General features: G+C 44.1%; 1 protein-coding gene across 2 annotated transcripts; it reads right to left on the bottom strand.

The window, feature by feature from the left end:
- Positions 1-18860: 18860 nt before the first annotated feature.
- Positions 18861-24679, bottom strand: LOC131261071 (exocyst complex component 4). Of its 2 annotated transcripts, XM_058262973.1 has the most exons (11): positions 24558-24679; positions 23450-24173; positions 23253-23377; positions 23128-23183; positions 22466-23034; positions 22273-22393; positions 22005-22207; positions 21326-21524; positions 20600-21245; positions 20318-20524; positions 18861-20248 (listed from the first exon to the last, which is right to left on the bottom strand). In XM_058262973.1, exons 1-11 carry the CDS (start codon positions 24609-24611, stop codon positions 20072-20074), a joined length of 3081 nt encoding a protein of 1026 aa, XP_058118956.1. In that variant the 5' UTR covers positions 24612-24679; the 3' UTR covers positions 18861-20071. The 2 variants fall into 2 exon arrangements, with proteins under 2 accessions (XP_058118956.1, XP_058118955.1); XM_058262972.1 differs by having other exon boundaries at positions 22273-23183; positions 23253-23386.
- Positions 24680-26903: the final 2224 nt, after the last annotated feature.

Here is a 26903-nt window from a genome sequence, read left to right as displayed (position 1 = left end):
AACGGGCGTCGGTTTAAAATTTAAGTAAATTAAAAACAACCCCAACGAGATCTCTCACCGCTGGCAGAATAAAACGTCTATCCTCACGCATGAAGTTGCGTTAAATGTTCCAAGGGTAGCTTCCCTTCCAATTGGTGCAATTGCTAGGGCTTCAACTTTTGATCTGTGAAAAGATAAACTTTTCCCTTGACGGAAAACTGAGGAAAATTGCTTCTCTCGCCGCGACTACGGTGACAACCTTCTTTGAAGAACTCCTTCGCACCGAAAACGCACCACGAAATCAAAGATGGATGGGTTACAGCGAGGGGGGAGGTAAATAAATGATAAGAAAATGATACTCCGGCGAACATTCGAGAACTTCCTTTCCGAGGGGATGGTGACGCAATACTGTGGCTCGGAACTTTGAACCCGCTTAGTGGGATGCATTGTACAGTGAAGAGGAAGACTTACTCTATTGCTTGAAAGAGAGGGTTTTGTTTTCCTTCCTGTAAGATGTCAACTGCAGCAAGATATTGGACGCGTCTCCGACATTTTCTGTAGATTCTTTGCAAAGTTAAGGTTATAGAGCGTAGCACAAGAGCTGTTTAAAGCTAATTAAATTATTATTAAATTGTCTCAAAACGTTTTCTGACAACAAATGTTCCTGTACACTTTAATTATTTACTTTTCGCCACATTTAGTAAATCATGTTGGTTATTTATACTTTAAACAAAGGGCGGTGTAAAAGCTGATATTTAAAATAGTGAACCACCATTCATATTCCAAGGTCAAATACCAGGAAAATCAATAATATCCAACCAATTACAACTGTTTTCCATTCGTACCCTACTTGGCTGTCACCGGATCTCATCTCGAGCCAAATTGTCAACCGAGGTCTGAAGTGCTTTCTCGGGTTTTTCCTGGTACACTCCAGCGCGATCCCAAGCGAATGCCAAAGGTCGCCCCACCGCACAAATTGATGGACTGTATCCGGTGTTGGAGATGCTATTTAATACCCTCCCGGGGCGCAATCAATGAGGAAATCGAATTTAAATTGAAATCAATTGCGAGTCCCTGATTGCAGGCCGTGCCGGAAAGTGGAGCTTCTCGGCCGCCTCACAGGACACAGGGCCGGATATTGGGTGAGACCCAGCGATAGTGAGGCACGCCATGGAAAAGAGGTGAAATTGAGCTTCTTGCTGATGAAACCAAGTGACATCGAGGCCGTTAAACACCGTCATCGTTGGAAGTATGGTGGCGAACAAGATTGTGGTGAGCCAGCGCAAAGGAAATGAAATGAAAGCTAACTTCCGCAGGAGCGTCTTTCACAAACATGGTCTGTGATATCTTTTTAATTTTATAATTCATTTTCATATCAATTGAATGATGCAAATCTTCATTCTAGATGCTCAATATCTACGGGATTTTGGACCACAAAATTATCAGATGCACGCTCTGTGGGCGATACCGCTCGAGTGATCGCATGTACGCAATCACGTCAAGTACAAAAATAAAAGCCGAAATTAAAATTCGTCCCAAATTCAAGTGCATTAATGGAGAGGAATTCCGCACGGTGGGCTTTTGACGACAACCACCAACAACCGTGCATAGTCCGACGGATGCATATTTTCCCGCTTCTTGTTTTTCACAACAGTAGCAATTAGTTGGCGAGTGCCGGTGCCGTACTTGAGCCAAGAGGAAAAAAGTCACTTTAACAATGCCAACACGAGTGCGCACACTTCACGATCCCGAGGGATGTGTGTTTTGCACCACAAAAGAACGGGAGAAAAAAAAGAAGTCCTCATGGGAGAGGGTAAAAAAAACGACCCGCTTTAGAAGGTGGAAAATCGTGTAGCAAAAAGCAAGGCAGCATCATTCGAGCCATCCTATCGTGGCGCGCCAATCATCATCAGTAATTTTATTTTCTACGCTTCTCGCAGCATGTTTTTCCACCCGGGGTGGTGTTTTTTTGTATGTTGCCCAACGTTATCGGAACATGTGGAAAACACAAAGCATCGGACACAAAATATAACAACGTAAAAGAAAGAAGTTGTACAACTAGCAAAGAGGAAAAAGAAAAATCCATAACCAGCAAAAGCCAACACCATACCTGAAACGCCATGCGACACACACGGCATTGGAGGCACACCCGGTTGAGCATAAATCAAATTTTAATACCCCCACACAACCACCAGTGACAAAGCATCGGCGGCCAGCTGTCCGAAGCAGGACATTTTTTGGGGGCTGAAAATCAACTCCCACACTCCCACCTAACCAACCACCGGTCGGGCCGGGATGAAAGCAAGGCTAGATACAAAAAAAGGCTTGCCGGCACAAAACAAAACAACAAGACAACGTAAATACAACACACAAGGAAAAAAAAAGACGGTCGGAAAAGTTATGCACAGCCAACTTCTGCGGGCAGAATATTCGCACGTGATAATACTGAAAACATGGCCATTGTGCTCAGTGTGTGTGTGTGTGTGGGTGCATTTATCCTGCAGGGTAATAACAACTTCAAACAAGTAGTTCCCAAACTTCAACAAAGAGGAACGAAAAACGCCGTTGAACAAGTAGCAAAAAAGAAAAGAAAATAAAACACATATCCTAGAAACCTGCCAGCATAACGAAAATATGTTGCATGGGATTTTTTACCAAACAGTTTGGGTTTGTGCCTAACTTAACGCAAGAAGCCGGAAAGAAGGCCAGGTTGGCAGCGAACGAGGGATGAATTAAATGTTGGTTCGCAGACATTTTATTTCGACATTAGCTACGGACACAAACACACACACACACACACATTCTAGTTTGGCGAAATGTGTTTTAAAAAAAATCTATGAAGGATGTGTTTTATCGTAGCCGGACACCAGTTCCTGCTTTTGGTTCCGCTAAGGTAATTACGCTCGCGGAGGAAAATGCTTCCTGGTCGATTTTGTGTTGTTGATTGCAAAATCGGACGAGAAAGGGTCGAAGAGGAGCGTCCCACGATGGGGAAAAAGCATAAGAGCGAAACAAAATAGACGAATTAAATCCTTTCCCACCCTAATGTTCGCGGAAAACGTGAGGGTAGGATTTTGCAAACCGGGAATTGAAAAAGAAAGGAAAACAATACTAACAATGAAAGGGTTTCCCATTTTTCTGGCAGCATTCTCCGCCTTTCCCCCAGTACGTACGGTTCGTGACCGTAGTGAATCATTTTTCCGACAAGCAGGGAAATGGCGCACACACGATGCGGAGCGAAACATGATTTCAAATTTGTACAACATTTGTGCAACGTGTGAAATGCGAAGAATATTAGGCCTTCTGTGGAGCGAAACGGTGGCCGGGTTGTTTTTTTGTTTTGTTTTTGCAAACGTTCATTTGTTTGCGTTCGTTTTTCCTTAGCGTTTTCACCCGTTTGTTTGCTCGGTTCCGGAAAAGTTTTTCCCACACCGTGCTCCTCTATTTATGCCTTCGGTTGTCTGTCTTTTATCGTACGCTGGGTCGGGATTTTTCTCCATGTGAGCAAATATTTAGCCACCGGATAAGACGCTTTGATTATGGTGGCCTTCGTTCGCAGATCTTTAACTCAAATCGAAACTTTGGGTAGTTAAATGATGCTGGGAGGTGGATAACAAAAGGACGAAACACACACTGGCCCGATTTTTTGCCTACATCATCAAGAATTGGGTTCAGTTACGCGAGAGAGGGCCCCATTTTTATCAACGGAATAGAAAATTATGGCACCGGGCTTGAAGGTGGTGGTGGTGGTTTTTTTCCTCCTTTCTTTATCCTAATCCGACCGGCAACGGAGAAGAAACTGATATTCCTTCCTACCGGCGAGGGATAATAATCGTGCGGGTTCGATTCAACATTAAAGGAAAAATGGGAAAAAAAGGAAAAATGTCGAGCAAAGCCCCACTCGGCGATTCTTAAGACGTTTCGATCGAAAATCGATAGTTCGGCGTAGGAGCACGGCAAATGGGGTGATGAGAAACAATCCGGGAAAGATAGGCCGATACCAATTTTTACGAATGCGACTTCCTATGAATTTTCCCTGGCAACCAATACATCCCGCTGTTGGAAGATGAAAAGCACGATTTTTGTGGCAAGCAAAGCAAGCAAACCCGGCTTCTTCAAACATCCTCGTGAAGAATCCGTTGTCATGAATTGCTCGTTCCCGTCGGATTATCGGGATCCTGGTCAGGAAAGTTCAGTGAAGAGTATAAGCCCAAAAATCTTGATGTGGAAAACTCCCGAAATTCAATGCTGCAGTGAATCGACCGTACGTAGGGCGTTTAAATTTGGTCAGATAACAGAACGGGTATTATTGTTTCCCAACGCTTAAGTGAAATGCTTCCAACAAACTGACAGGCCTTTTCCGGTGGGTGGTGGACAATTTTACGGTACCCATACAAGATGTTTATCCTGCCAAAGTGGGCAGAGGGAATGGGATGTGGAATTATATATTCTGCATTTTATTAGAAAGGAAATAGCGTTCAAATCGCTTGACCACTTCAACTTCTCTTATATTTCTTTAAATCGCCTTCCCGTAGATTATGGACATACAATCAAAAAATGGTCGGATAAATTTCCAAGTTAGCTAAAAATCAATGTCAAAAATAAAACTATTTTAAGAAGGTTTAGGAAAAGGAATCGATAAATTTCTCCGTATCGCAATCGTCGATGTCGAAAAAGAATCGAATATCGAAAAAGAAATTTTATGATGGCCAACGAAAGTTCGGTAGACGTTGATGAGCAATCATGCTTTGGGTAACGTGGCGCACTTCGTTCGGGTTGGTTCAATTTAGATTTCAATTTAGATAGCAGTGCAGTGCTAGTGTCAGTTCCAACGGAAGCTGTTCAATTATTTCATAACTTCCTCAGAATCCACATGCAATGGCAACACCACACGTAACGTCCGTTGTTTTGATGAATGGATATGCGTATTTATTATTTAGTTTTATTTTATGTGCATTTTAGTAGTGTGCTTTGCTCGGTAAAGTACAGCTTGGTGGAGATTTTACATTCAATTTGACAACCCATAACAATGAAAACACCGTGGTCCATTCCGGGAAGAGGGTGGCGATGCAAACATACATTCCGTGCGCCATAAATCTCTACCTCGCGTTGTGCAATGCAAGCCAACACCTGCTTCGGAAGCCGGGACGTACGAACCTTTGGTCATTCCCGGTATTCCCATCGTATGGCATTGGGGGCTTTGAAGGCAACATGCAGGATGCTTTTTTAAAGCAACGCCCAGGGTTGCGTAAGGCTTGGCCAAACGCAGACAAAAAGGCCCTCCTAGTTGGAAAGTTAACACTGTTGCAGGGCAGCCGTTTCGTACGGCCGTTGATTTGCCGGAAGTCCTGCCATCGATTATCGAACGTCTCTCGCTGTGACGGCCGGGTCCGAAAACCAAAGGATGGTCCTCGGATGTTCTGGTAGTTTTCTGGTCGTATTCCAGGGATTGGCATCCATTTTCATGCTGCCATCAAAACTCAAAGCCACCGAGGCGGCAAACAAGCATCCCTTTCTGTCGGTTTTTCGGGGGGAAAGGATGGAAAATGGGGAAACAAAAAACACAAACACACCGAAAGTGGCAACTGCAACACGCTTCTAAGCGGCGCTTCGACCATCACCGAGCTGATGATGCTAGTCCCGGTTGGTTTTTGCTTCTGCTCCGAAGGCTTTCTCTTGCCGGGTATCATAAGGATCGATGTTGGATTTGCACTTGCACTCGTACCGGTGCATAGTCGTGGTTTGCAAGTGATGGTATTGTTCGGCTGCTCTTGCATGGTTGGTAGTGAGGGGGGGAAAAGACAGCTAGCTGTTGGAAAACCCACGGAAAAAAGGTGCATTGTTTTAGCCACGTTAATCTAGCTTTGAGCAGAGGAATGAAAACCAATAATCCGAAGGTAATCAAAGACGAAGGATGTGAAAAGGTTTGTGTTCAAAGGCATGACATTTCGTTTAAAGGCTAGATGTGATTCTATGGTTTCAAAGGCTACCATATATCGGCAAAGGTTTTAAAATATTTGTGTAAAAATAATGTCTCACTTTCTTAAAGCATCCTTTCTTTGTTTGGTTTGGTTTATAGCACACGATCGTATAGTTTTATTTTCGAAAACGATCCTTCGTTCAAAACCAGTCCTTCCTTCGATGCTACGAGCTACAACTCCCAGTGCATTGAACCCAAACGTGGTGCACACGCCATTTAACGGTGGAAATTATGCAATTAGCCCCCCTCATCCCTGACTTAACCCCCCTCATCCCAAAACGCAACGATAACAACTCTCGAGTCAGCACGAGTTTAATTAGTCACATTTAAAGCGATGTTAGCGATCGACACCCTCCACATGCACACCAGGGCCCTTCAGGTGCGCCCAGTGCCACACCGAGTGGCACTACACAGCTTTGCACCTTTTCCCGCCGGGAAAATGTGGAGTCTGCCTGTCGCTCGGCTTTCACATCTGCCGATGCCCCCGATGCCGTCGATAATCCGCCTATCGAATGAATTTTCACGAAACCATCGGGGGGAGATGGGAAGGGGAAGTAGTGGGATCACGGTATAGCGCCACCCCCTCCCCCGATGGGTTGGGAAAGCTTCGATAATGTACGTACATTGTGGTACTTTTTGGACTGCGATGCATTTTCCACAACGTGTGCTCGACACACACACACAAATGCGTTTTAGAGCTACAAGTGCAGCAGCAACAGTCCTGCCACGTTGGGGGAGGGAAGCGGGGCGACATACAGTTTGATCCTGTATGTTTGTGTTTGTGTGTGGCTGAACCGTTGCGTTGTGAGCCGTTGCATTATTCTGCTTGTGAAGCTTTGGTGCAATTTTGTTTCGGGCTGGCGCTCGCTCGACTGGCATAATCGACGTCGGATAGAGGACACGTTGTTGAATATGTTGCGAAAAACCAAGCTGTTCAGTGTGTGTGTGTGAGTGTGTGTGTGTTTTTTTTATTTTGTCTGTTTCGTGCTATTACGTTCAGTATCCGAAAATAGGCTTACGGAAAAGCCTCGGACAAATCGGGCAGGCAAAAGGCAGAAAGGATTTACGACCAATATGGTTCCCAAAAGGAGCGTCGATAAAAAGCTTGGCGGGTTCGAAAATGGTTCTATGCTCTATGTACGGAGCATAATTAGTTTTTGCCGACCGTACGTGGGCGTAGGGCCGTAAAGCACAATATTGCGCATTGTTAAATGAAATTAAATGGCTAAAACGGATTTTCGACCGGCCAGGAAAAGGAAAACAAATGAACAAATCGTGGTGCAAATTTCCATAAAAACCGGTTTCCGGCTAATGACGAAGAAAAACAAAGCCCTGGTGCGGGACTATGTTCAACAACCGTTTAAATGAGCCACTCGGTTGGAAGCAGGAAAAACAAATGCCACTTTCGTGCAAAAAACAAAAAAGGATTGTGAGCTGCGTTTAAAAAATGGATAAAACTAGCGTTGGCGAGTGAAGAAGCTATTCCGTGCATTTAAAGCTGACTTGGGAGGCAGAATTATAACGTTGGGTATATTTTTGCGTAAGATTTTGCAACGCAAAAATGTTAGGCTGACAAAATGAGGAGGGGGAAACATTATGGAAATTATTCGCTTTCGACCAGCAGCCGCCTTCATTCGCATTAAGCTTATCATCGGAGAAGATCACGATTAGTGCAAATGTCGATCGTAAAATATACTGAAACGAGCCGACCAAGTCGCGCCTTAGCGTTTTTCCACCCAAATGAGGAGGCAAAAAGGGAACGTTTTCGTTGAGAAATAATTTTTGGCACAACCTTCGTTTGCTTCTTATCGCTCAAGCGCTTCTGTTACTGCTGGCGTTTGGCCAAACCATGCCAGCTTCCTGGCATCCTTTATCGGCACCGGCCGATCGACGTTTGCCGAGGAACTAAACGTTCCATAGGATTTCGTTTATTGGGCGTTCAATGTGCTGCCAAGGAAGGAAAAGAGAAAAGTGCACAAAAGGGACATTCCGACGCACGGGAAAGGGTACGCCGTTGGCAGCTAATGATGGAAGGAATTGTGGGGAAGAGAAAAAAATATTGGTACCAACTTGCGGAAAACTCTAGCCTTTCCTTCCCTCGCTGCCTCCGCCGGAACGATGAGCTAATGAAACACATGTAAAAGTGTCGGTACGTGTTCGCAATCGTCAAGAGCGATTTTCGCCTGACTTTTCCAACCCCCTCGCCCAAGCCACCGTTGCCGGTTCTTGTGGGGCAATTTGCAGCGCGTGGTCGAACGATTTGATCGCACGCATCGGCCGTTTTTCTTCCAGACTCCCGGCACCGGTTTCGGTTTCTCTTTATGCTCCTCATTATTTTCCCTTTCAATGGAGCACACGCCTAATCGCACCCGAGTTTGGGCTAGTGCTATTTGTGTGACCCTTTCTTGCTCGGTCTGGTCGCTGGGAGAAGCATGGAAAAACTGCTAACGATAGCACGAGCGCAAAGTAAAACAGTGTGCCGATTTTTGTCGAAAGAAAGAACGACGATGGTAAAAAAAACACCCACTGTTTTCACGGGAATGCGACTAGTTTTCCCTCCCCCGCTAGCAGTCGGGAATTGTTAGACTGGAAAAATAGAAGGATTTACTTGACGGGACAGAAAATTTAGTACCACCATTTGCCGGCAGCCTGGCACTCTTCGTGCCACTGCGTGGAAAATCGTTCGGGAAAATGGTAAATGTTTTCGATCATTTAAGCTTCGGTTCAGGATCTTTCTGCTCCTGCAGGATGCTATCTCAACCTTTCTATTATGTTGTGTGCCCTTTCCGTTCTTCTCAGAAATTGTTCAGAACGTCGAAAACGAAGGCAATGGGAGAAGCTTCTCCTAAGCAACGTTTTTCCATCGGACAGAGAAAAATCTTATTTTCGTCCCCACCGGACGGGACACCGGACGCGACTGAAATAAATTATTCAGTCCAATCAGTTACGGCATTACGCTGAATCGTCAAGCACGGAACCGGTATTTTCCCAGCGCCTCGATAACCTTGCCCCGGAGACGCAAAGGCCGTGGAAAACGCTTTCCCCTTAGTGTAACCGAAACCCCGGCCGGTGTCGTTACTCGTTACGGAGCGAATGAGTGGCCGCGGTCGAATAGTGTGTAGTGGCTGGGAGAAGGGCAGGATCTTTGCTGGAAAAATCGTTCGCGAAAATTGTGGCCAGATCATCAGGCAACACACCTGCGAATGAGGACACAATTACCCTTAAGTGGGTTTGACGGCTTAGCGTGATGCTTGGAGATAGATGCGGAATTCGAGGCTCACCGGACTAATGGAAAAATTATTTTATGGAACTCCATTTGCCTGACGTTTACTGATCCAGTGTGTAATGTTTGCTCTCTGGGTTATTCTATAGCTCAACGTATTTATTTGTGCGTTAGAAGATTTAACGTCACAGAAATGTCTTTCTTTTTTTTTTGTTTTTATATCTTCAACATGCATATGACTGACTTTGAAACGTTCCTAATAAATATCTACTAATTTCTTCAGTATACTCCAAATTACTTAAAAAAAACACTTCATGGACAGCATTAAACCTAACATAGATATGCTTTTATTCAATTAGTACAATTATTGGGAAAATGAATTCATGAATTCTCCAGCTGTGTTCTCCCGTTGGGAAGAAAATACCTGCAGATGCCTCAAATAAACACCATCCAGAAGAAGGAATACATTTCCATATCATCAAATTGTGCAAATCGTCACGAACGCCCCGGGCCGGATCCGCTCGAATGGAAAACAAGTGCATTTAAATATTTACGAAAGGATTACGTTTCGGTAATTGATGATTTACATTTAAAATGCAACCCATGCAACCTGCTGCACGCCGTCCGTCCGGTATAACGAATTGATGTATTTTTGTTTGTTATATTCGACGCGTTTGGCCCCGGGGGGGAAGGGTAAAATACAACGCAAATATACATGATCACCACGCGAAAGGACCAACTCACACGGAATGTTGCGCCTTCGGAAATGTATGAGCGGGACAGGAATTAAAGTAAAGTAACTCGCGCATCGGCCCTCGGATAATGTGGGAAATTATTTTTATCTTTCTTCCACGGCGGATCGTGCCAGCAACACTCTTTTGGCACCTGTTGGCTTGCTGGAGACCGTGAATGAATGCACTCACAAATTCGTTTGGCTAAACGAAATGCATCCGATGCATGGGGAGATGCGAAGTATAGAAGATGTTTATTCATTTTCTTAAAACACATTCTTGTTTTAACCGAGCCAAAACGTCGCTCAAAATTAGTCCAATGTCAATCGGAAATGGATTAGAATAGAATATAATTTTTCAGAAGTAGTTTAAACGTTTTCTAGCTACAGGATTTGCATAACAAGTATTTATATTATGAAACTACTGTTTAAATTATTAAATACCTGTTAGGAGTTAATTGACTCACCTTCCTGTTCGACACTATTTTCGCCACCAAACTTTCTTTACTTATTCATTTGTTATTTTCCACCAAATTTCCAACCTCGATCACTCCACAAGTTTCACAAACCACACAAGCACTGTTTAAAAATTTAAGTTTTCCTATTCCACCGATAATCCAAACTGCACCACGCCTTTGCGTTGTTTTATTCACAGCAATAACTCTTCCCCACCTTCCGGTCGTCGTTGCGCTGCGAAAAGGACTTCAGTCATCCCGGTGATTTATTGGCGCGGCAGTTAGTGCACATTCACATCCTTCATTGCATTTTCCAAACCGACACCACGATGCACCACACGAGCCGGCACGGCTCGGGCTATGTATTTTTTATTTAACCGGTGACAACTTTTCGCATTACCATTCACATCACACTCGCTCTTGCACGGAACGATGCACCAGAAAACCCGCACACCAGCGCATTGGCAAAGTGCATCGAAGCGAAATTATCGATGAATTTCCGACACGAAGTTAAATTACATCCTTCCAGCGGGGCAGCAGGTTGTCGCTTCGTGGATTGCGGAAAAAGTGTCCTCCGATGCCTGCAGTGCACCGTGCACAGTGGCATGCAGTGCAGCAGAATCCCGGCCGAGGAAACCGGTTGATGACGCACGCCGCAGTTTATTCTTGCCCACCTGCCGCGGTAAAATCAATACTCCGAAGGTCAGAAAGCTGGCGGTGAATCGCAAACACTTTTTGGCGCAGAACGGCTTCCGGCAAGGAACCGGTTTAGCAAAACACTGCTCAGATATCCTCCGACCCTTGCTGGTTGCTCTTGACACTCGGGCGCGTCAGCATCCTTTTTGCGAAAGAAAGAGCATACAAAGCACAGCCAACGCTGTCGAAGGATGATTATACGCTTGGAACACAGCAACTCACAACTTCAGTCGGGTGCAACGAGCCGCGAAATGAGCCAACTTTGGAAACTTTGGTTTCCCCGCGGGTTGTTTTTAAATTTTCACTGGTTTTGACGAGGAAAGATCCTCAAACGGCGCACGAACACTTTCTTCACACACTGCTTTCTTTTCGAAGTTATTCAAATCACGACTTCGACTGCTGCTGGTGAACACTCAAGCAAAAGGACACGATGTAGTAGGCCGAGATTTTCCACAGAACACTTAAAGAAAGGTACTTTTGCAATGCAAAGGGACACTGTTTACGCAATCCGGTAAATTAATCTTTTTCCTTTGTGACCTTCCGTGTCACGTGCTGCGGAAAAACAATACACACCGCTTTTCACCGTCCACCACACACAGTGCTGCGGAACTTTATAGCACAGTGCTGCGGATTCTAAATATTCAATCGGAAAACTCCGGCTCGGCTGAAGGAATGCCGCGGCGTACGAACGCCCGGTGGAATCCTTTTACGATGTGTCACCAGAAACACATACATACACACAAACGCAGACACCGCTCCGCACCCACGCACGCAAACGATATATTCCGGTGGACGCCGATTTCGGCGAAAAGTAACAGCAGAAACGCTGGTTGAAGTACGTACGCTCGAAGGCGCGCGCACACGCGGTAGAACCACCGAAAGGATGCACAAGGATGGCGCACAGACGAACACGCACACTGATAAACACACCCCCACACGTACGAGAAATTGTCGGAGAAGTCCTCCAATTCGATTTACGCTGAACGAAACCCGCCAGGAACGCACGTCCGCTCGCTACGGTCCTCTACGAAGGAATGACTGGAAAAACCGTCGAGCGCCGGTAGCGTTCGCGGTTCGGCTGATTGTGCGCGATGGCCCAAACAACAAACCGAACCGGTTTTAGAATCGTACCTTCGATGCTTCGGGATGGTATTTTTGTTGGATTTGGACTAACAGTGGTGCCATCTGGTGGCGGTGCTTTGGAACAGAGGTCGCATTCTATTTTTAGTTTTGCTTCTTCGGGCGTGCTCGCGAGTTCACGAATATTCTTCGGAAAAGATCTGATAACATCGTTCTAACTTCACAATCTTAGAAGTCTGATTACGTAGTTTTTGTTTCCTGGGTTGTTTTACGTTCGGCTCCCAAACAGGTAATTGCCGAAGCGACATTTTACCGGTATTGAAAAAAAAATTAAACAATTTTTGTAATATGCCGGCAACTGTTTCGGTATCGGTGATTAAAAAGTTCCTGAATTTGTGAAGGTAAAAAAAATTAATTTAACCATTAGAGGTTCAGCTTTGTATCAACAAAAGAAAACTAAACAACCGCTAGAAAGCAGTCAGCCATGTGCAAAGAAAAGTCAGGATGATGCTCAATGGCCAACTTTATATTCAAATACAATTTTTTTTCACAAAATAAAATCTTTTGCTAGAGATAGTAAACATACATGATGATGGTAGAAATAGTGTGACAATTTAAAGTTTTCAAATCAAATTGAAATTGCACATTTTAAATTTGTTTCTAAACCCAAAAGGATCATGGTACAGGATCGTCAAGATAGGACCACGAGCGAACAAAGATAGAAGCAGTGGAGGGTAAAATTGGGAGTTCAAGTTCATGCGCATTCCTGCTGCATCCCTTTGCATCCTTCTAGCACAACCGGTAGAAGTGCCGAGAATTTTACCATCTGTTCAGTTTTCACATTGCTTCAGCCATGCCATTGCTTTTTTTCGCCAGCGAATTATTTAGCCTATTCTGGAATATTTTGCATATGCATGAGCCAACTTGAACGGGGTAGAGTTTTCAATCAAACTTGCGTAAAGCATTAGAAATTGGATTCTTTTGGCGGTTTTAAAAATTTAAAAAATTATTTTAAGCACATTCTCGTTTATCTGTTATATCTCATAAAATTTCCAATCTAATGAAGTTTAAAAAAAAAGTTAAAAATAGTACTCATTCTGAAAACTGATCTTCCATGCCATTTACTTGTTGTACGTTGGATGAACAGGTGCATTCTTCATGGTTGATGAGACATGATATTTTTGAAATCTACTCCACGCAATAAACGTGTGTGAGCATCATTTCGATGGCTTCCTTCGGGCGTGTTCCATCGTGCCGAGCATTCTGAAAAAACTTTATCCCAACCGCAGCTGCATGATTCGCTCGAACCATGAAGATAAAAAAATAAACTTTGTTATGGTTGGTAATTCGCCAACTATTCCGTTTAGCGTTGCTGAACTAACGATGGATAAATATATGTTATTAAAAGTTCTCATTGAACCAAAATTTGTAAACTCAATTGCAGTTGAATATCATATCCAACATAGGATCGCTGGAATTTTGATCAGATTGATCACTGATGCGTAAAATGCACACAAACACCGATGTGCAAGGGAAGAAACCTGATTCCAGGACAGTTTTCGTCACCTTGTTGTACTTGCTTATAATTTCCCCCCATGACCCTGCAATTACGAGTAATTATCGGTTGCGCCAATGCATGCCACAATTCATCTTCATCCCAGCGGTTTGGACCAATCGGGTCCGCCAAGCAGGAAGTCGTGAATGTATCAAAAATAAATTCCGTTCCCGCCAATGCTTGATTTAATTACAGACCACACGACAAGCGAAGACGTTGCGCCGTTTAAATGACATCCTTGTTTAATTCATTCTCCTTTACCCACCTTGTTCTTTTTCTCTTTGTTCGTCACGCTGCAGGACGTTGTCGCCTTGCTTTCCAAGCGTGACGCCAGAAAATGTCACCGCCTGAGATCTTTCCACGAATCCAAGTAGGTCAACGTTTTTTTAAAAAAGCGCAACGCACTTTTACGCAACACGCGGTCTCTTGGGGGATAAGGGGCGGACAATGGGACAGCGCCATCAGAAAAGTGCCGTTTCTTGTTCCGCTTTCGAGTGTTCTTACGCTGGTGGCGGTACCGAGCGGTAGCCCTTTTCCCCGAAAGTATCATCAAGAGGACTCTTGTTTTTGACTTTAGAACGTTCTGTTTCTCGACACGCAAACATTCCCCCCGTCACTGTTTCACACCTTTACCGAGTGTCATTGGATCCTTTTTGTACCGAAATTTTCCACCGTACGCCTTGTTTGAAATGTTTCCAAACATGTAGAAAGGAGGTAAGGAGGAGTCCCTGGTGAGTTTTAATGCTTGTACCTTTCCAACACCTTACTGACTCAAATGTAACACTTCCCTACGGGGTTACCTTTTGGTTTAATGATCGCCCCTTCTGTTACTAAACAGAAAAGTGTCATGGAAAAAAATATTAAAAGATAATTCGACTCCATAAGCATCTACAGTGGGGGAAAAAATAACCAGGGAGAACAGAACAAAATTACATGAAAGCAAATTAAAAACCACTTCAGGCCTGCGCTGCCACCCGAGTGTGATGTGATGAGTTAGGATTTCATTTGAATGTTATCGCCCGTAATTAAGCCGAATAAAGGGTGGAAAAGTAGCAGCTTTTCGACGTGCACTCCGCCGCGAGATGCATTATTATGCATGGCACGACGAATATGGCAAAGTGCAGAAGTGTGAGCACACTGACACTGCAGTCCGTTTTATGCACGGGCGGGCAAGTCGAGAAGAAAGTGTTTAAACTATGCCGGAGTGCCTTCTCTGCAGGATATTCGCGGTGGAAGGTGTGAAGCGAGGGGAGAAATGCTGCAGCTGTAATGTGCTAATGATATCCACGCCGGTTCAAATAGAATTAAATGACTAATAATTCGAGTAATTAAGGAGAGGAACGGGAATGTGTTTTAAAGAGTGAGATGAATTATCACATAGAAAATATGCGAAAATGGTAAGTAAATCTTACACTTTCCACATAATTCATATGATAACTTTATTCTTGGTATTGTGTTTGTGCTTGTTGTTTAAAACAAGGTTTTCTTTCATCTCTTGCTTTAAATCTCGGGTATCTAAAATTCGGAATAACATATCCGAAACCATCCGATTTTCCTGTTCTAACCAAACATATGATCACATGTTAGCAGAAGCATATTTTTAAAATAAAAAAAAATACTAAAACCGCATCAGTAATTGCTAAGTAAACTCGATAACATCTCATATGTTTTCCTTTACATGGGCAGATGCAAAAAAAAACACACATCCCTTTTGGAAGAACTTAGATTTGTTTACGACCGACCAGAACCGACTTTGGCACCTGCTGCTTTATGGTGGGCATGGTTTAATGTGACCCTGCTCGCGTTTGTCCTTTCTTCGGTAGGAAGATAAATGTTCCTACCTGGAGGAAGCGAATGGCAAGAAACGTAAAAATCCTTCAAAGGCAGGCACCGTTGGTGAGGTGCACCTTGCCAAAATTTGACTCCGGCACACAGGGAAACTCATAAATAATCGCACAACCCAGCCGAAACGAAGCCAACCGGCAGTCAATATACGGCATTGGTGCGTTTGCAGATCCTTGTGGCAGCAAAAAAAGGAAAATGTTGCGATGAGTGGAAAATTTAACATGTTTACGTAGGATCATCTCGGTTCGATTGTGCGACGCGGGGTGAATAAAGGACCCGTTTCGATGGTCGGGGAAAGCCTAAGAATCGAAACCGAAGCAAACGACAAACATCTTTAAATACGACGCGGTACCTTTGGGAGCCATTCGGGGTTTTGACCATCTTTTAACTGAAAGCGCAGCATGCATTTTTTTATTGATTCAAGCAGTTCGTAAAAAGTAGAAATGTGCAAATTCACGCGCCATTGGGTTTGTTATTCACAAAAGAAGTAAAATGAAGTAAAAACAAAGATACACATACTTCTATCCCAACAAGATACAGAACTACCCAATAGTGCGCGAAAGAGGGTGGAAAAGTAATAATTACTTCCAAATTGATTCACATTTGCACGTTTTTGGCGTCACGGTAGGTTAGCATCGGGTGTAGGGCAGGGTCGCCGCCAGCTTGGATTTTCCTGTTTTTCTTTAGAAGAAGCACTGCAATTATTGCACCATCTCACGATGGTTTGAATGGGACGAAGTGTTTGTGGGGTTCTCTTCGGTTTAAGAAGGGTGAAAGTTCAGGGTGAAATTACTTACGGGTTGACAAAGTAGGGTGAAAAAGGGGAATTCGATACGATACCCGATGATGTTTTGACAACGAAATCCATTTGCACATATCATGCACTCTTCTAGGGCGGAAGGGTGCAATGTCCGTGAGTTTGAAATTGGTGAGGTGATGAAAAAATACACAGAAGATGCGAGATGAAACAAAATCAATAAACAAACTTCTCCGTCAAAATTTATTAGTCCATTTAAAAAAAAGGAATAAAGAGAGGGTAAGAAAGTGTCATAATTTAGTTGATTTGTTTGATTTCAATCCAATGAGAAAACGCTAGAGCCATTCCTATTGTTGCAAATCGTTTGGAACAGTAAAAGATAAATTTTGGTCGCTTGTGGATGCGCCACAAATTTAGTAACTTTATTCACGATTGTTCGATTTACAACTTTTTAATGGTTTTTTGTCTCTATAATTCTCCCGCTTTTATACGCCAACCTTGGGTCGGCGTAATCGTTGGTCGGCGTAATCGATCTAATCGGTCAAATGTCAACGGTGCCAACCCTACCTTGTTTCCATTCGTGACACCTATATTTTTTTTGTGTTCTCCGAACAAATATGAAAATAAAACAAAAGTATAAGGACAAATTAAAACGCAAAAGAAAACACAAACGTATCAATCAATCCCAAAGGTATTTTAAATCAAACTTCAAGAGCTCTTTGCACGTGTTATGATGAATGGAAAATCCATTTCCTTTCCTTTCTTCCGTTTGCATTGGTTGGTGTTTGTCTGTGTGCAGCTAGAAAACTCCGTTAATATTGTCGATTGCAGATGGAGTCGCTAAAAAAACAAACAGTTCCACGATCACCATCTGGACGGCGAAATGGGGTTTGGGTATTCGAGTGCATTTGTTGGCGTTATTTTCCTCTTTGCATGTTTCTATTTGCGCGCAAAAGGTAAAAAGAAAGGGTAGCAGCATTAATTCTGATGCCAATGATGCACCGGCGAAAGATGAAATAATAACCGGACCAACCTGCTCGATTAACGGTGAATAAATATTGATTTACTATGCGTTGCAGGATGGAAATATTATTTTTGCCGTTTGAAGCGGAAGTTTGCATCACGAAAGGAAATGGCGAAATGGACTCAAATAGCGATGGATTACGAGTGATGTGCGGGCACGGGAAGTGAGTAGAATTGTGGGGGGAAAACCATACTGCATATAAAAACAAGTTTTTGTCCTGATCGACTCATTCATTCAGAGGGCCAAGGGAAATAAAATCAAAACGTGCTGTTAAACATGTGATTTTATGGTTATAAAATCTTGAATAAATTACTTTTAGGATTCTGTTATGAATCGGAGTATTCCCAAATGATCCAACCCCGAGACGAGAATAAACACAGTTATGAACATTGCTTTTTTCTTCTACTACAAACCCGATGCTACATTTTGAGTTTTTCTTTCAATTGTACCGAACACATTGTACCAGAATCGGTATGAATGAAAAATTGTTTTCCATTTTTCATTTAAACATTTCATCTCGAACGCATGTTGGTTCCTCAAAACGTCGGTTGGTTCCACCACCGAAGGATCTGACCGCGGATTCTATTTCCCGAGGGTACGATTTCTTTCTCCTTTAGCGATTCCCAAAAGAAAATTGTTCTTTGCGACCTGTGCCATTTTTGCGATAAACAAATGCTCAGCAGGCGGTGATTTAAAAAAGGAAAGGAAAACTACCCAAACAACGGAAAGAAGTTTCGTAGCAAAAGGGGAGAAAACAGGGCGGCCAACATATGGAGCGGTACTCGTGGTTGTTGAAACAACGTGTTTCAACCCTGGTCGGTAACGATTGTTCATATTTTGCGTCAATCTGCGTTTTTGATTTATGACGGTCATGAGCGCAGGAGGATTTTTTTTTCGGGTAAGAATTCTCAGATTATGGTAAACCGATGCAAACTAGATTTAAATACGTGGTTGTACTGCAACATCACGTGTTCGACCACGTTCGCGAAGCATCCTTCCTTTGTGGAGAAAAAGTACCACTAAAAGAAAATTAATTTATTGTTTAACTTTCCCAACATTAACTGTTGAAAGCCAACAATCGGGTCCACGCGGATTCCCGTGGCGACCTTGACAGTTCGACCAGCTCAACATTTAACCGGTCTGGACAAAGATTTTGGGGCCAAAATCATGGGGCGGAAAAACATGCGGGCAATGCGTAAACAAATAAACATACGATAGGTTGGGTTGCTCAACCGTGGACAACGGATCGCTGGTGTAATCGTCAACGTCTACAAGAATCTTCCGTGGCCCTAGGCCAGCACCGGTCTCGTGTGTCGTTCGCGCTGCGTTTTACACGTTCGTTTCTTCATTTGTTTACAGAATGCGATTCGAAACCAACGAAACAACGGCGACGAGTATACGGTGTTCAGGTGCGTTGGTCTACTGTCTGCAAAACATCTGTGGCGCAGGTTGTCTTTCCGGCGTGCTCCATGGACAACACCGTTCGGATTGATTTATTTGCTGTTTTACAGTGCAGGTTCCCTGTTTTGATTAGAATTGCATTTTAGGTTTATTTGCTTTTCATTTCTGATTCTTTCGTTTTTAGTTTTTATTTGTCCTACGGAATTCGGTCAGTTCGCACCCGACTTCTTCTTGCAACATTGGGTATGTTTCATCTCCTCCTTCCCCTCTTGGAAGGTTTATTTTCCAACGAGTAAATCAACTGTTTCCGCAAGCACCTTACATTACTCGCATTTCGGAGTCCGTTGCACTGTCCAAGTGTTCCGTTGCCCAATTGCACCACAGTATGGGATATTTCCCGGGTTAGTATTGTCCAACGTAAATGTACGAAACCAGGTTGTGGAAGGGGACAGAAAGGGTAAGTTATTCGTAAAATAACCTGGCCGAGCATGAATGAGTACAGATTTTCGGGAACGGGTTGTTGATTATTTTCGAATACTTTCCAATTTAAATCTAGCGTAAGAGCTTATGCAGGTTATCACCAACAAGCTGGCGGTCTAAATAATTATCAGTTGCTGGTTACAGTATAGTTGGTTGCTGGTGTATGTTAGTTGAATTCTCTATCTCTATCTCTTTCTCCTTCTCCTTTTCTAACAGCATGTAAGTCAACACTACCCCTCTCCCGTTGCATTTGCGATATCTCCCGGAAGCAGGGGAGCGCTTACGTTCGAAGCCTAGCTTCGAGCAAGGATCAAATGTTTTGTTTTTGTTAAATAACAAACAGCTACAAACAACTAACCGCTGGCCTACCAAAGTGTTTCGTTATATCAGTATCTTTCCAGTGTAATTCCATAAATTCATCCCGCGCTTCTCCATGCCGCTTAAGGCGTGCAGCGTTTTAAGCGTATTCCTTCCTAACAAAAGCTCTCAAACGATGTCAGCAACAACGAGCCGTACTAGCCCACGTTTAGGTTTTTATCGTACCTAAAAGGTGTAATGCTTTTTTTAGATTAATTAGGCGCGCCCGAACCGGTGGACGTGAATGAGAATTCAGTTTGCTTATCCATGTTTTGCCTATATAGTTATATAGCAATGGCGGCTTACGGATTTTGCTTACAGCTACATAAACGAAGCACTATAATTGAACACCGAGTTTTGTCGAAACGTCATCCCTCGCCCACGTTGATAGTTTTTTCCTCCATCCATCGTTTTATTTCCCGAGGGACGCAATCCTCAAATCGACAGTAATTGCTACATGTAGTATAGTTTGCTGCTTCTGCATCCTTCACCCACATAACAAATCCACATTAGACCGTAACACCTAGCGGTGGTTTCGTGCCAAGAAGATCGGAAAGCTTTTGCTGGTACGTGCCAACGATGGCCGGATCCGTGATGCCTCGGTTGCGGAAGATCAACTGGAGCGCGTTGAGATATTGCATTTCCGTGAACTGTGCACCCTTTTCCACGATCGAGGTGAGAATTTCCTGCGGAAAGGGGAAGCAAACAAGTGTTAAACCAAACGGCTAGCTTTGGGAAATGTACGAGTACGGTACCTCAGGGTCTAGGTAGAACATTTCGTAGAATGAACGTGCATAGTCGAGGGCGACCTCACGCGATGCCGTGATGCTGCTGAGGGTTTGCTGTAGTGCCAGTGCGTTCCGGCACATCCGCTGCACGCCCGAGTGGTCGATGTATTCCATCGAGTTTGCCGCCATGATGAGAATGCGTGCGGCAAGGTGAGCGAGTCCTTCAAAGACGTACTGAAAAAAAAACGTTAGGAAAAAGCATACAGTCGAGCTGAACTTCTTTCACGAGAAGCTATAATTTTATCGTACCTTCGTCTTTCTCGGATGGAGCGTTGAACTGAGCGCCTCGTCCATGTCCGACAGCACCTTGGTCAGCTTGAGCACCTTCGCGTCCGGTTCGAGGGAATCGTTCTTGTTCGGATTGTTCGACTTGTAGCGATCGGAGGGGCTGGCGCGAAGATAGTGGAAGCACTGGACGCGCACCTCCAGGTGCAGCACCAGCAAACACGTGTTCGCCAGCTCCTCGAACTCGAGCGCCAGATTGATCAGCACCTTTATCATGCCATCCTTAACGATCACCGGACTGTTGACGATCGAAGCGGTACCGGCGGGCGCGGGCGAACCGGGTGTAGTGACCGGCGAAGCCGCCACCATGCCGTTCACGATAGGCTTCTTCAGCTCCTGGGCGAAGTCGTTGATGCGACCGGCAAACCACTCCATGCTCTCCTGCAGTATGGCCAGCTCCTTCAGCACGCCGACGTCCGAGAGAATCTCCTGCTGCGAGATGCCACCTTCGCCCAGGTTGCTGGTGAGCATTTCCGCCTCCCGCACGTTACGCTGCTGCACCTGTGTGGGACTTTCCTCCTCCGACGGTTCCGCCTTGATCAGCCGCTTCTGCTGCAGCTGCCGCATCCGGGCGTTGGACGATTTCAGGTCCGTCCAGTTAGGCAGAGACCTGAAGTGAATACATAAGATGAAGTAAAAGTCAGACATAAGAAGCAGATCGAAAAGTGATGTACTTGGGATGGACCATACTTCAGAAAACGTGTGATATCGTCGTCCTTCAACCAGGCGACACTATAGATGCGTTTGTCTTCAGTTTCCGGCTGCACGATACCCCGATAGGCGGCCTGGCACGTTTCACGGTACGTCTTCAGCAGCGAGCAGACCATTTTAAGCAACTCGTCCGAATAGGTGGGAAGATCTTGGATGAGCTTCTTCGTTTCGGCGATTCCTGAAGGGGACAACGGATGAATGGATTGATTAAAAATTGGTTAAACTTCATACAAATTTTGCTAACCTAACTTTAATGAGCAAGTATTGCTCTAGACTTTTGCTCCCTACATTTATGTTCCTCTTGCATAAACACTTATTTTTAACCAGCCAGTTTCACCAATAATTAAATTAAAGAATAACGGGAAAATATAATGAGTAGTAAAGTTAATTCAATTAGCACGACCCACGTTTGTAGAGAATTAATTCACTAGTACTAACCGAACATTTGAGACAAAAAAGGATTTTAATAAACATACGAAATTAATATCAATTTGTGAGCATCGACAAAACTAAATTTACAAAACTGGGTCAAAAACAACGCCTTAGCGTTCGGGAAAGCCTCATTTGGATAATTTTATGTATATGGACATTTTAGTTACTATGTACATAGAAGTTATGTTCATAAGCAGAACACACATAGTTTTTGATAGATACTTACGATTCTCAACAATGAGTGTATTTTGAAGCAACGGTCTCGACAACCCAAGCCGTTTCATTTCCTCGGGACTAATGATCGTGCGCCATGCGTCTTGAGCTTTCGATAGCGATTCGATCGTCAGCTGCAAGTTCCGGTTGTGACCCCGAGCGAGATAACCATCCTTTACGTAGTTCGCTAGGAAGGTGTTCAAACTGCACGGTTGCCTAAAAAGAATGTTTCACTCATTAGTGTTCAACGATCGCTGCTTTGGGTGCTCATCGCTACTTACCCCGATTTACACTTCATAAAGTCTTCAATTTCCTGAATGTATCCCATGAGTGGAAGGTAGATTTTTCTCACCAGGGATGCATCGGCCGGACAGACAAGAGCACGCTCTCGCTTCCGACGTTCTGCAGCGGCCGCGGCTGCACCATCCCGGCCACCAAAGTAGTGCCCCGGTTGCTGCTGCTGGTGGAAGCTGCTATTCAGCAAGTGCCCGGACGTTCCGCTAGCGGCCGAGCTGTTCAGCAGCAGCAGCGATTCTTCCTTTGGCGTGCTGTTCGACACGTTCGACAGATTGCGCCGGTGTTCTTTCGCCTGCTGCCCACCGGCCTCGATGTCCACCGTCGAGCCACCGGCTTCGGCCGTGTGTGATGATTTTTCGAAGCGAAAGAGCAGCTTCTTGCCGGGCGTTTTACGCCGGCTGAAGAAGGCGTTCACGTTGGTCGACTGCTCGGGGAACTGGCCGCGCATGAGCAGCGTCTCGTCTCCACTATCGTTCTGTATGTCCAGGTAGTCGGTGAGGACGAGCTTTAGCACTGCCTGAGCCTGCCCCCAGTACTCGATGATGTCGTAAGGTTTCACTTGCGGAATGTTGTATCGTTGTATTACGTTGCCATAGTTTCGCAGCGCCTGCTGGTGCGCGTTGGCGATCAGTTTGAACTGCTTGAACACAAGCTCGAGCAGTTCGAGCATTGGGACCGGTTGGGCCGGTTGGTTCGATTCACCGGCTGCCCCTCCACCTCCCGGGGTACCGTTACAGGCCACTGCACTGGACGACGACGTGCTCGATGTACCGATGGTTGTGGTGGTCTGCTGATGGGACTGCTGTTGCTGTTGCTGGTACTCGAGTGAATTTATGTGCTGGGTGGATTTGGTGACGATCGCCAGTAGTTCGCTTTGCATTTGTACTTTAATGGACTGAAACGAAGAAAACGGAAATGGAATGAAAGAATTGCGACAGAATGATTGCACATTGTCTCCACTTACCTCGATCGATTCAGGCACTTTTTGTAACAATGCAAAGCATTCAACAATAATACTCAAAAAATAAGACGAATTGACATCCGGATCGAGCAGTTCCGTATCTTCAATAATTTCACTTTGATCAACATCTAGAAATCCTGTCAGACAAACAACAATACAGTTATAACGAGTTTTGGCCGAAACATTTCCACACAACGTACCATTTTTGGAGATCTCAAACAAGGCCTTGCGTGCCTTTGTGTTCGCCTCCACCCGTTCGGCGGATCGTCGCAACACATTGCGCTGGAACGGCGAAGCTCCACCGGCCGCGTACTGACTGTTCCGGCCGGACGCTTGACGCTGGAAGTTTTGCAGCACGTCGGCCGTGCTCGACACGTACAGGTGCTTGTTCAGCTCCTCCAGCAGCTTACTGTAAAGCTGCTGCCGCCGGTTCTGGAAGTCCTGCCGCAGGTCGTTCAAACCCTCGACACCTCTCAGCCTACCGTCCGTGGTTTCGATCGACGCCACCAGCAGCTTGGTAGCGTGCAGGTAGTGCTTCTTGGCCATGAATGCGCTCAGCTGGGACGGAACCTTCCGTATCTCGGTGATTTGGTCCAGCATCTCCAGCACGTACTTATGCTGGATGGCGTCCGTGTACAGCTTTTTCAGCTCCTCGCGTCGACACCGTAGCAGCTGTTTGCAGGACTGCAGGTTTTCCTTCACGACGTGTATCCGCTCCCGGGAGGCCGTAATTTCCGTCGACACTTTGCCAAACAGTTGCATAACCTTCGTGAGGTCGCCATCGCTCCGCGATACCAGCTCGTTCAACCGGGTGTCCGTCTTCCGGAACTCCCGTTCGATCTTGAGCTTCTCCCTCTCCCGCTGCTCGTTCGTTTCGCTGGCATCGAGGGTCTTGATCACGGAAACGAGCAGCCCGCAGCCGCTCTGTAGATTAGAAGGGAAGACACATGCCACGTTAGTTGTTCGTCTTGGGTAATATGTTTCTTATCGTATGTGCACTTTGTGCAACCAGAAGTAATGCGCCACGAAGATGATGTCACTTCACACGCCCTTCCGTCGAGGGGGGCGGAACATAGTCAAGCTCGTCATTATTTATGTGTCAATGGTTTGTCCAAAGTTCTTAAACGGACCGATCGTCCCACTTCAGGGATGACGCACCAGCAGAGCAATTGATTGATTACCACCCACAATTGAAACTAACACATCATCTTTTGCACCACAGATGAATGCTTCACCGACTCTCGACGCTTGTTTACGAATACTTACGGAGGATTACCAATTGTCCATCGTTTGCACGACGATGCTTACCGTTTCTTTGGTATATTTTACTCCTCTCGGAGGTTTCATTGGAGGGGAATCCATCAATAGAAAACTCACTACGCGAGTTTGATAACAATTTCGCGACAGTCGTGAATTCCAACTAGCGCACCACAACAATTTCGCCTAGTGTTGGCAGTATCGGGATTCGGAAGATCCAAAGACTCGAACCCTTGCCGGTTTCCTTAGGGCTGGATCCCATTTGGCGTATTTGAATCCGATTTAACTCGATTCAGACATTACATTGTGTCTTGTAGAATTTATCGAATAAAACACGATAAAAGTGGATCTACACCGGAAATGTAAGGTTTACTTGTTTGCGGAAAAATGAGCTATCAGTTTGTTCGTGCTAGCATGTTCCCATTGTCTCACAGTTACTCTACAATAGGAGAATTTGAACTTGGAGATTCGAGTATCAAACTGACTTTGATTGGTTTATATCGTCTCGCAACTACTTTATAAGGTAAATTGGGATTCTGATTTGGGGATTCGAGTCCCGGAGGGATTGATTTTATTATCACTGGATTTTAGTTTCCCATCACAAGCGTGACTGACAGCAGTGTTGCCTGAAAGACCGAAACATTTGAAAATGACCAAACCTTTGTAGAATTAGCTTCAAACAGCTTGCGGTCACAATAAATGTATAGGGGCTGAACAATTTTGCCATGTACTTATCAAATAAATGGTGTTTCGAAGACACAAAACTTTGTTCTAAATAAATTTTTCTCGTATGTTTTAGTTTTTGAGAAAATTGTACTTCAAAGTTTGAACTTACCGGTAATTCCCGGTTCGTGAAACCAAGCTTTACCTTTGACAGTGGCTTGGATGACAAATCGTTTTAAAATGAATGTGGTCGGTTAGAAATTGGTAGAAATTATTTTAAAAATTGAACGAATCGCACATTAGTAGAGTGTACCGATTGGTATGTGACTCGCAGTAAGTTAATAAAAATGCATTGAACATGCACAAAACATCATCCTCTCTTCTGTGTTTCGCTACATGAATCGCCACAATGAAACTGACCTTACCATCTTTAATAAAGAATTAATTTTGCAAGATTTCTCAATGATTCTCATATATTTGGTAGCGATCTTCACCGAGCTATTCTCACGCGATCAGGACCTGAAATATCGGAGAATGTATGGTTCCACAGTACAATGAGAATGTTATTCAAGACACTTGTTTCACAACTCATGTTCTATTGCAAATGAAACACCTTTACGCCGCTGGTCATGTAAAGTTATTACATAATTAATTTACTGCTTTATTTACTGTTTCAATGTTTCCATCATCTTTGTATTGATTCCATTTTTTTTTGTTTATTTCGTATTTTTGTTTTGCTTAACTCTTTAACCACTTTACTGATTTCTATTGTTCTTTGCCGTTTTCCCTTCTCTTTGGACCCTATACAATGTTAATTATATAACTAGCGCCTTTGCGATAGTGTTGTTGTTGTTGTTGTTCTTGTTGTTGCCGTTAGTAGAATGTTTTACTTGTCACGATCTCTCCGTATTTCTTTGCAATACCCGCGAGGCTTATCGCAGTTTTATCGCAAACAGTTTTCCGATGGCTTCATTTCTATTTTGCTTACAGTTTTTCCGTCTCCATATTGCATTAAATGTTATTTTTTGCGCTGGCTGAATGTGTTTAAAACATTTAAATAAGCTTAATGTGGATGCATTATTCAGCCGTTTGTTGAGATGGAACTGTTTGTCGCTGGGATTTGTTGAGAATGAAAAATGTGAAAAAAAATTCAGAAGAATTCACAGCTGGATCTAGCTTCAATTATTTTTAATATGTTTCATAGCCTCCAACAAACTCAAACATTTGATGATCGATTCATATTTCACACAGCGCTGACCGAATCGGATGATATTTTGAAGTCACTTTGGGTATCAATGATTGTGAGTTGTTCTGTTCGTTTTTAATTTTCCTGGAATCTTGCTTTCCGCGACATTCCCAGGTTTCCCAACGCACACACACACACACGCGCTATTATTCTACACCAACACTCCGCACGTAGTCGCTTTGCTTAAAAAAAATGTAAATAAAAATCATTTTGAAAAACGCGATACACGTCCTTACGATTTGAGAACTTCGACACATTGTCGAACAGTTGGGTTTTGGTTATCATTTTTGGGTTAATATTTTTGACTTTCTTGTTTTCGACAATCTAAATGTAAATTTAATGCTTGCCGTACAGCACTGCCATTTTGCCTATATAATATGTATATTATTATAATTCTAATGCTTCCATAATCACACACATTTCATTAAATCTTTCTACATCCCCTGACGCAACCCCTTTCTGCAGCTCACAGATTTTGTTTTAAGATG

This window comes from Anopheles coustani, chromosome 3, assembly GCF_943734705.1.
Source record: "Anopheles coustani chromosome 3, idAnoCousDA_361_x.2, whole genome shotgun sequence".
NCBI classification, from domain to species: Eukaryota; Metazoa; Arthropoda; class Insecta; order Diptera; family Culicidae; genus Anopheles; species Anopheles coustani.
The sequence above is the reverse complement of the archived record's forward strand: the minus strand, read 5'-3'. Positions and strand labels throughout refer to the sequence as shown.

Bases quoted from the DNA above. Each gene is read 5' to 3' on its own strand.
- LOC131261071 (XM_058262972.1), bottom strand. From the start codon at position 24,611: ATGGATTCCCCTCCAATGAAACCTCCGAGAGGAGTAAAATATACCAAA. The intron at 24,174-24,557 runs GTAAGCATCGTC...TCTAATCTACAG, and splicing joins TAAAATATACCAAAGAAACG to AGCGGCTGCGGGCTGCTCGT. The intron at 20,525-20,599 runs GTACGATAAAAT...TTTTTTTTTCAG, and splicing joins TCCATCCGAGAAAGACGAAG to TACGTCTTTGAAGGACTCGC.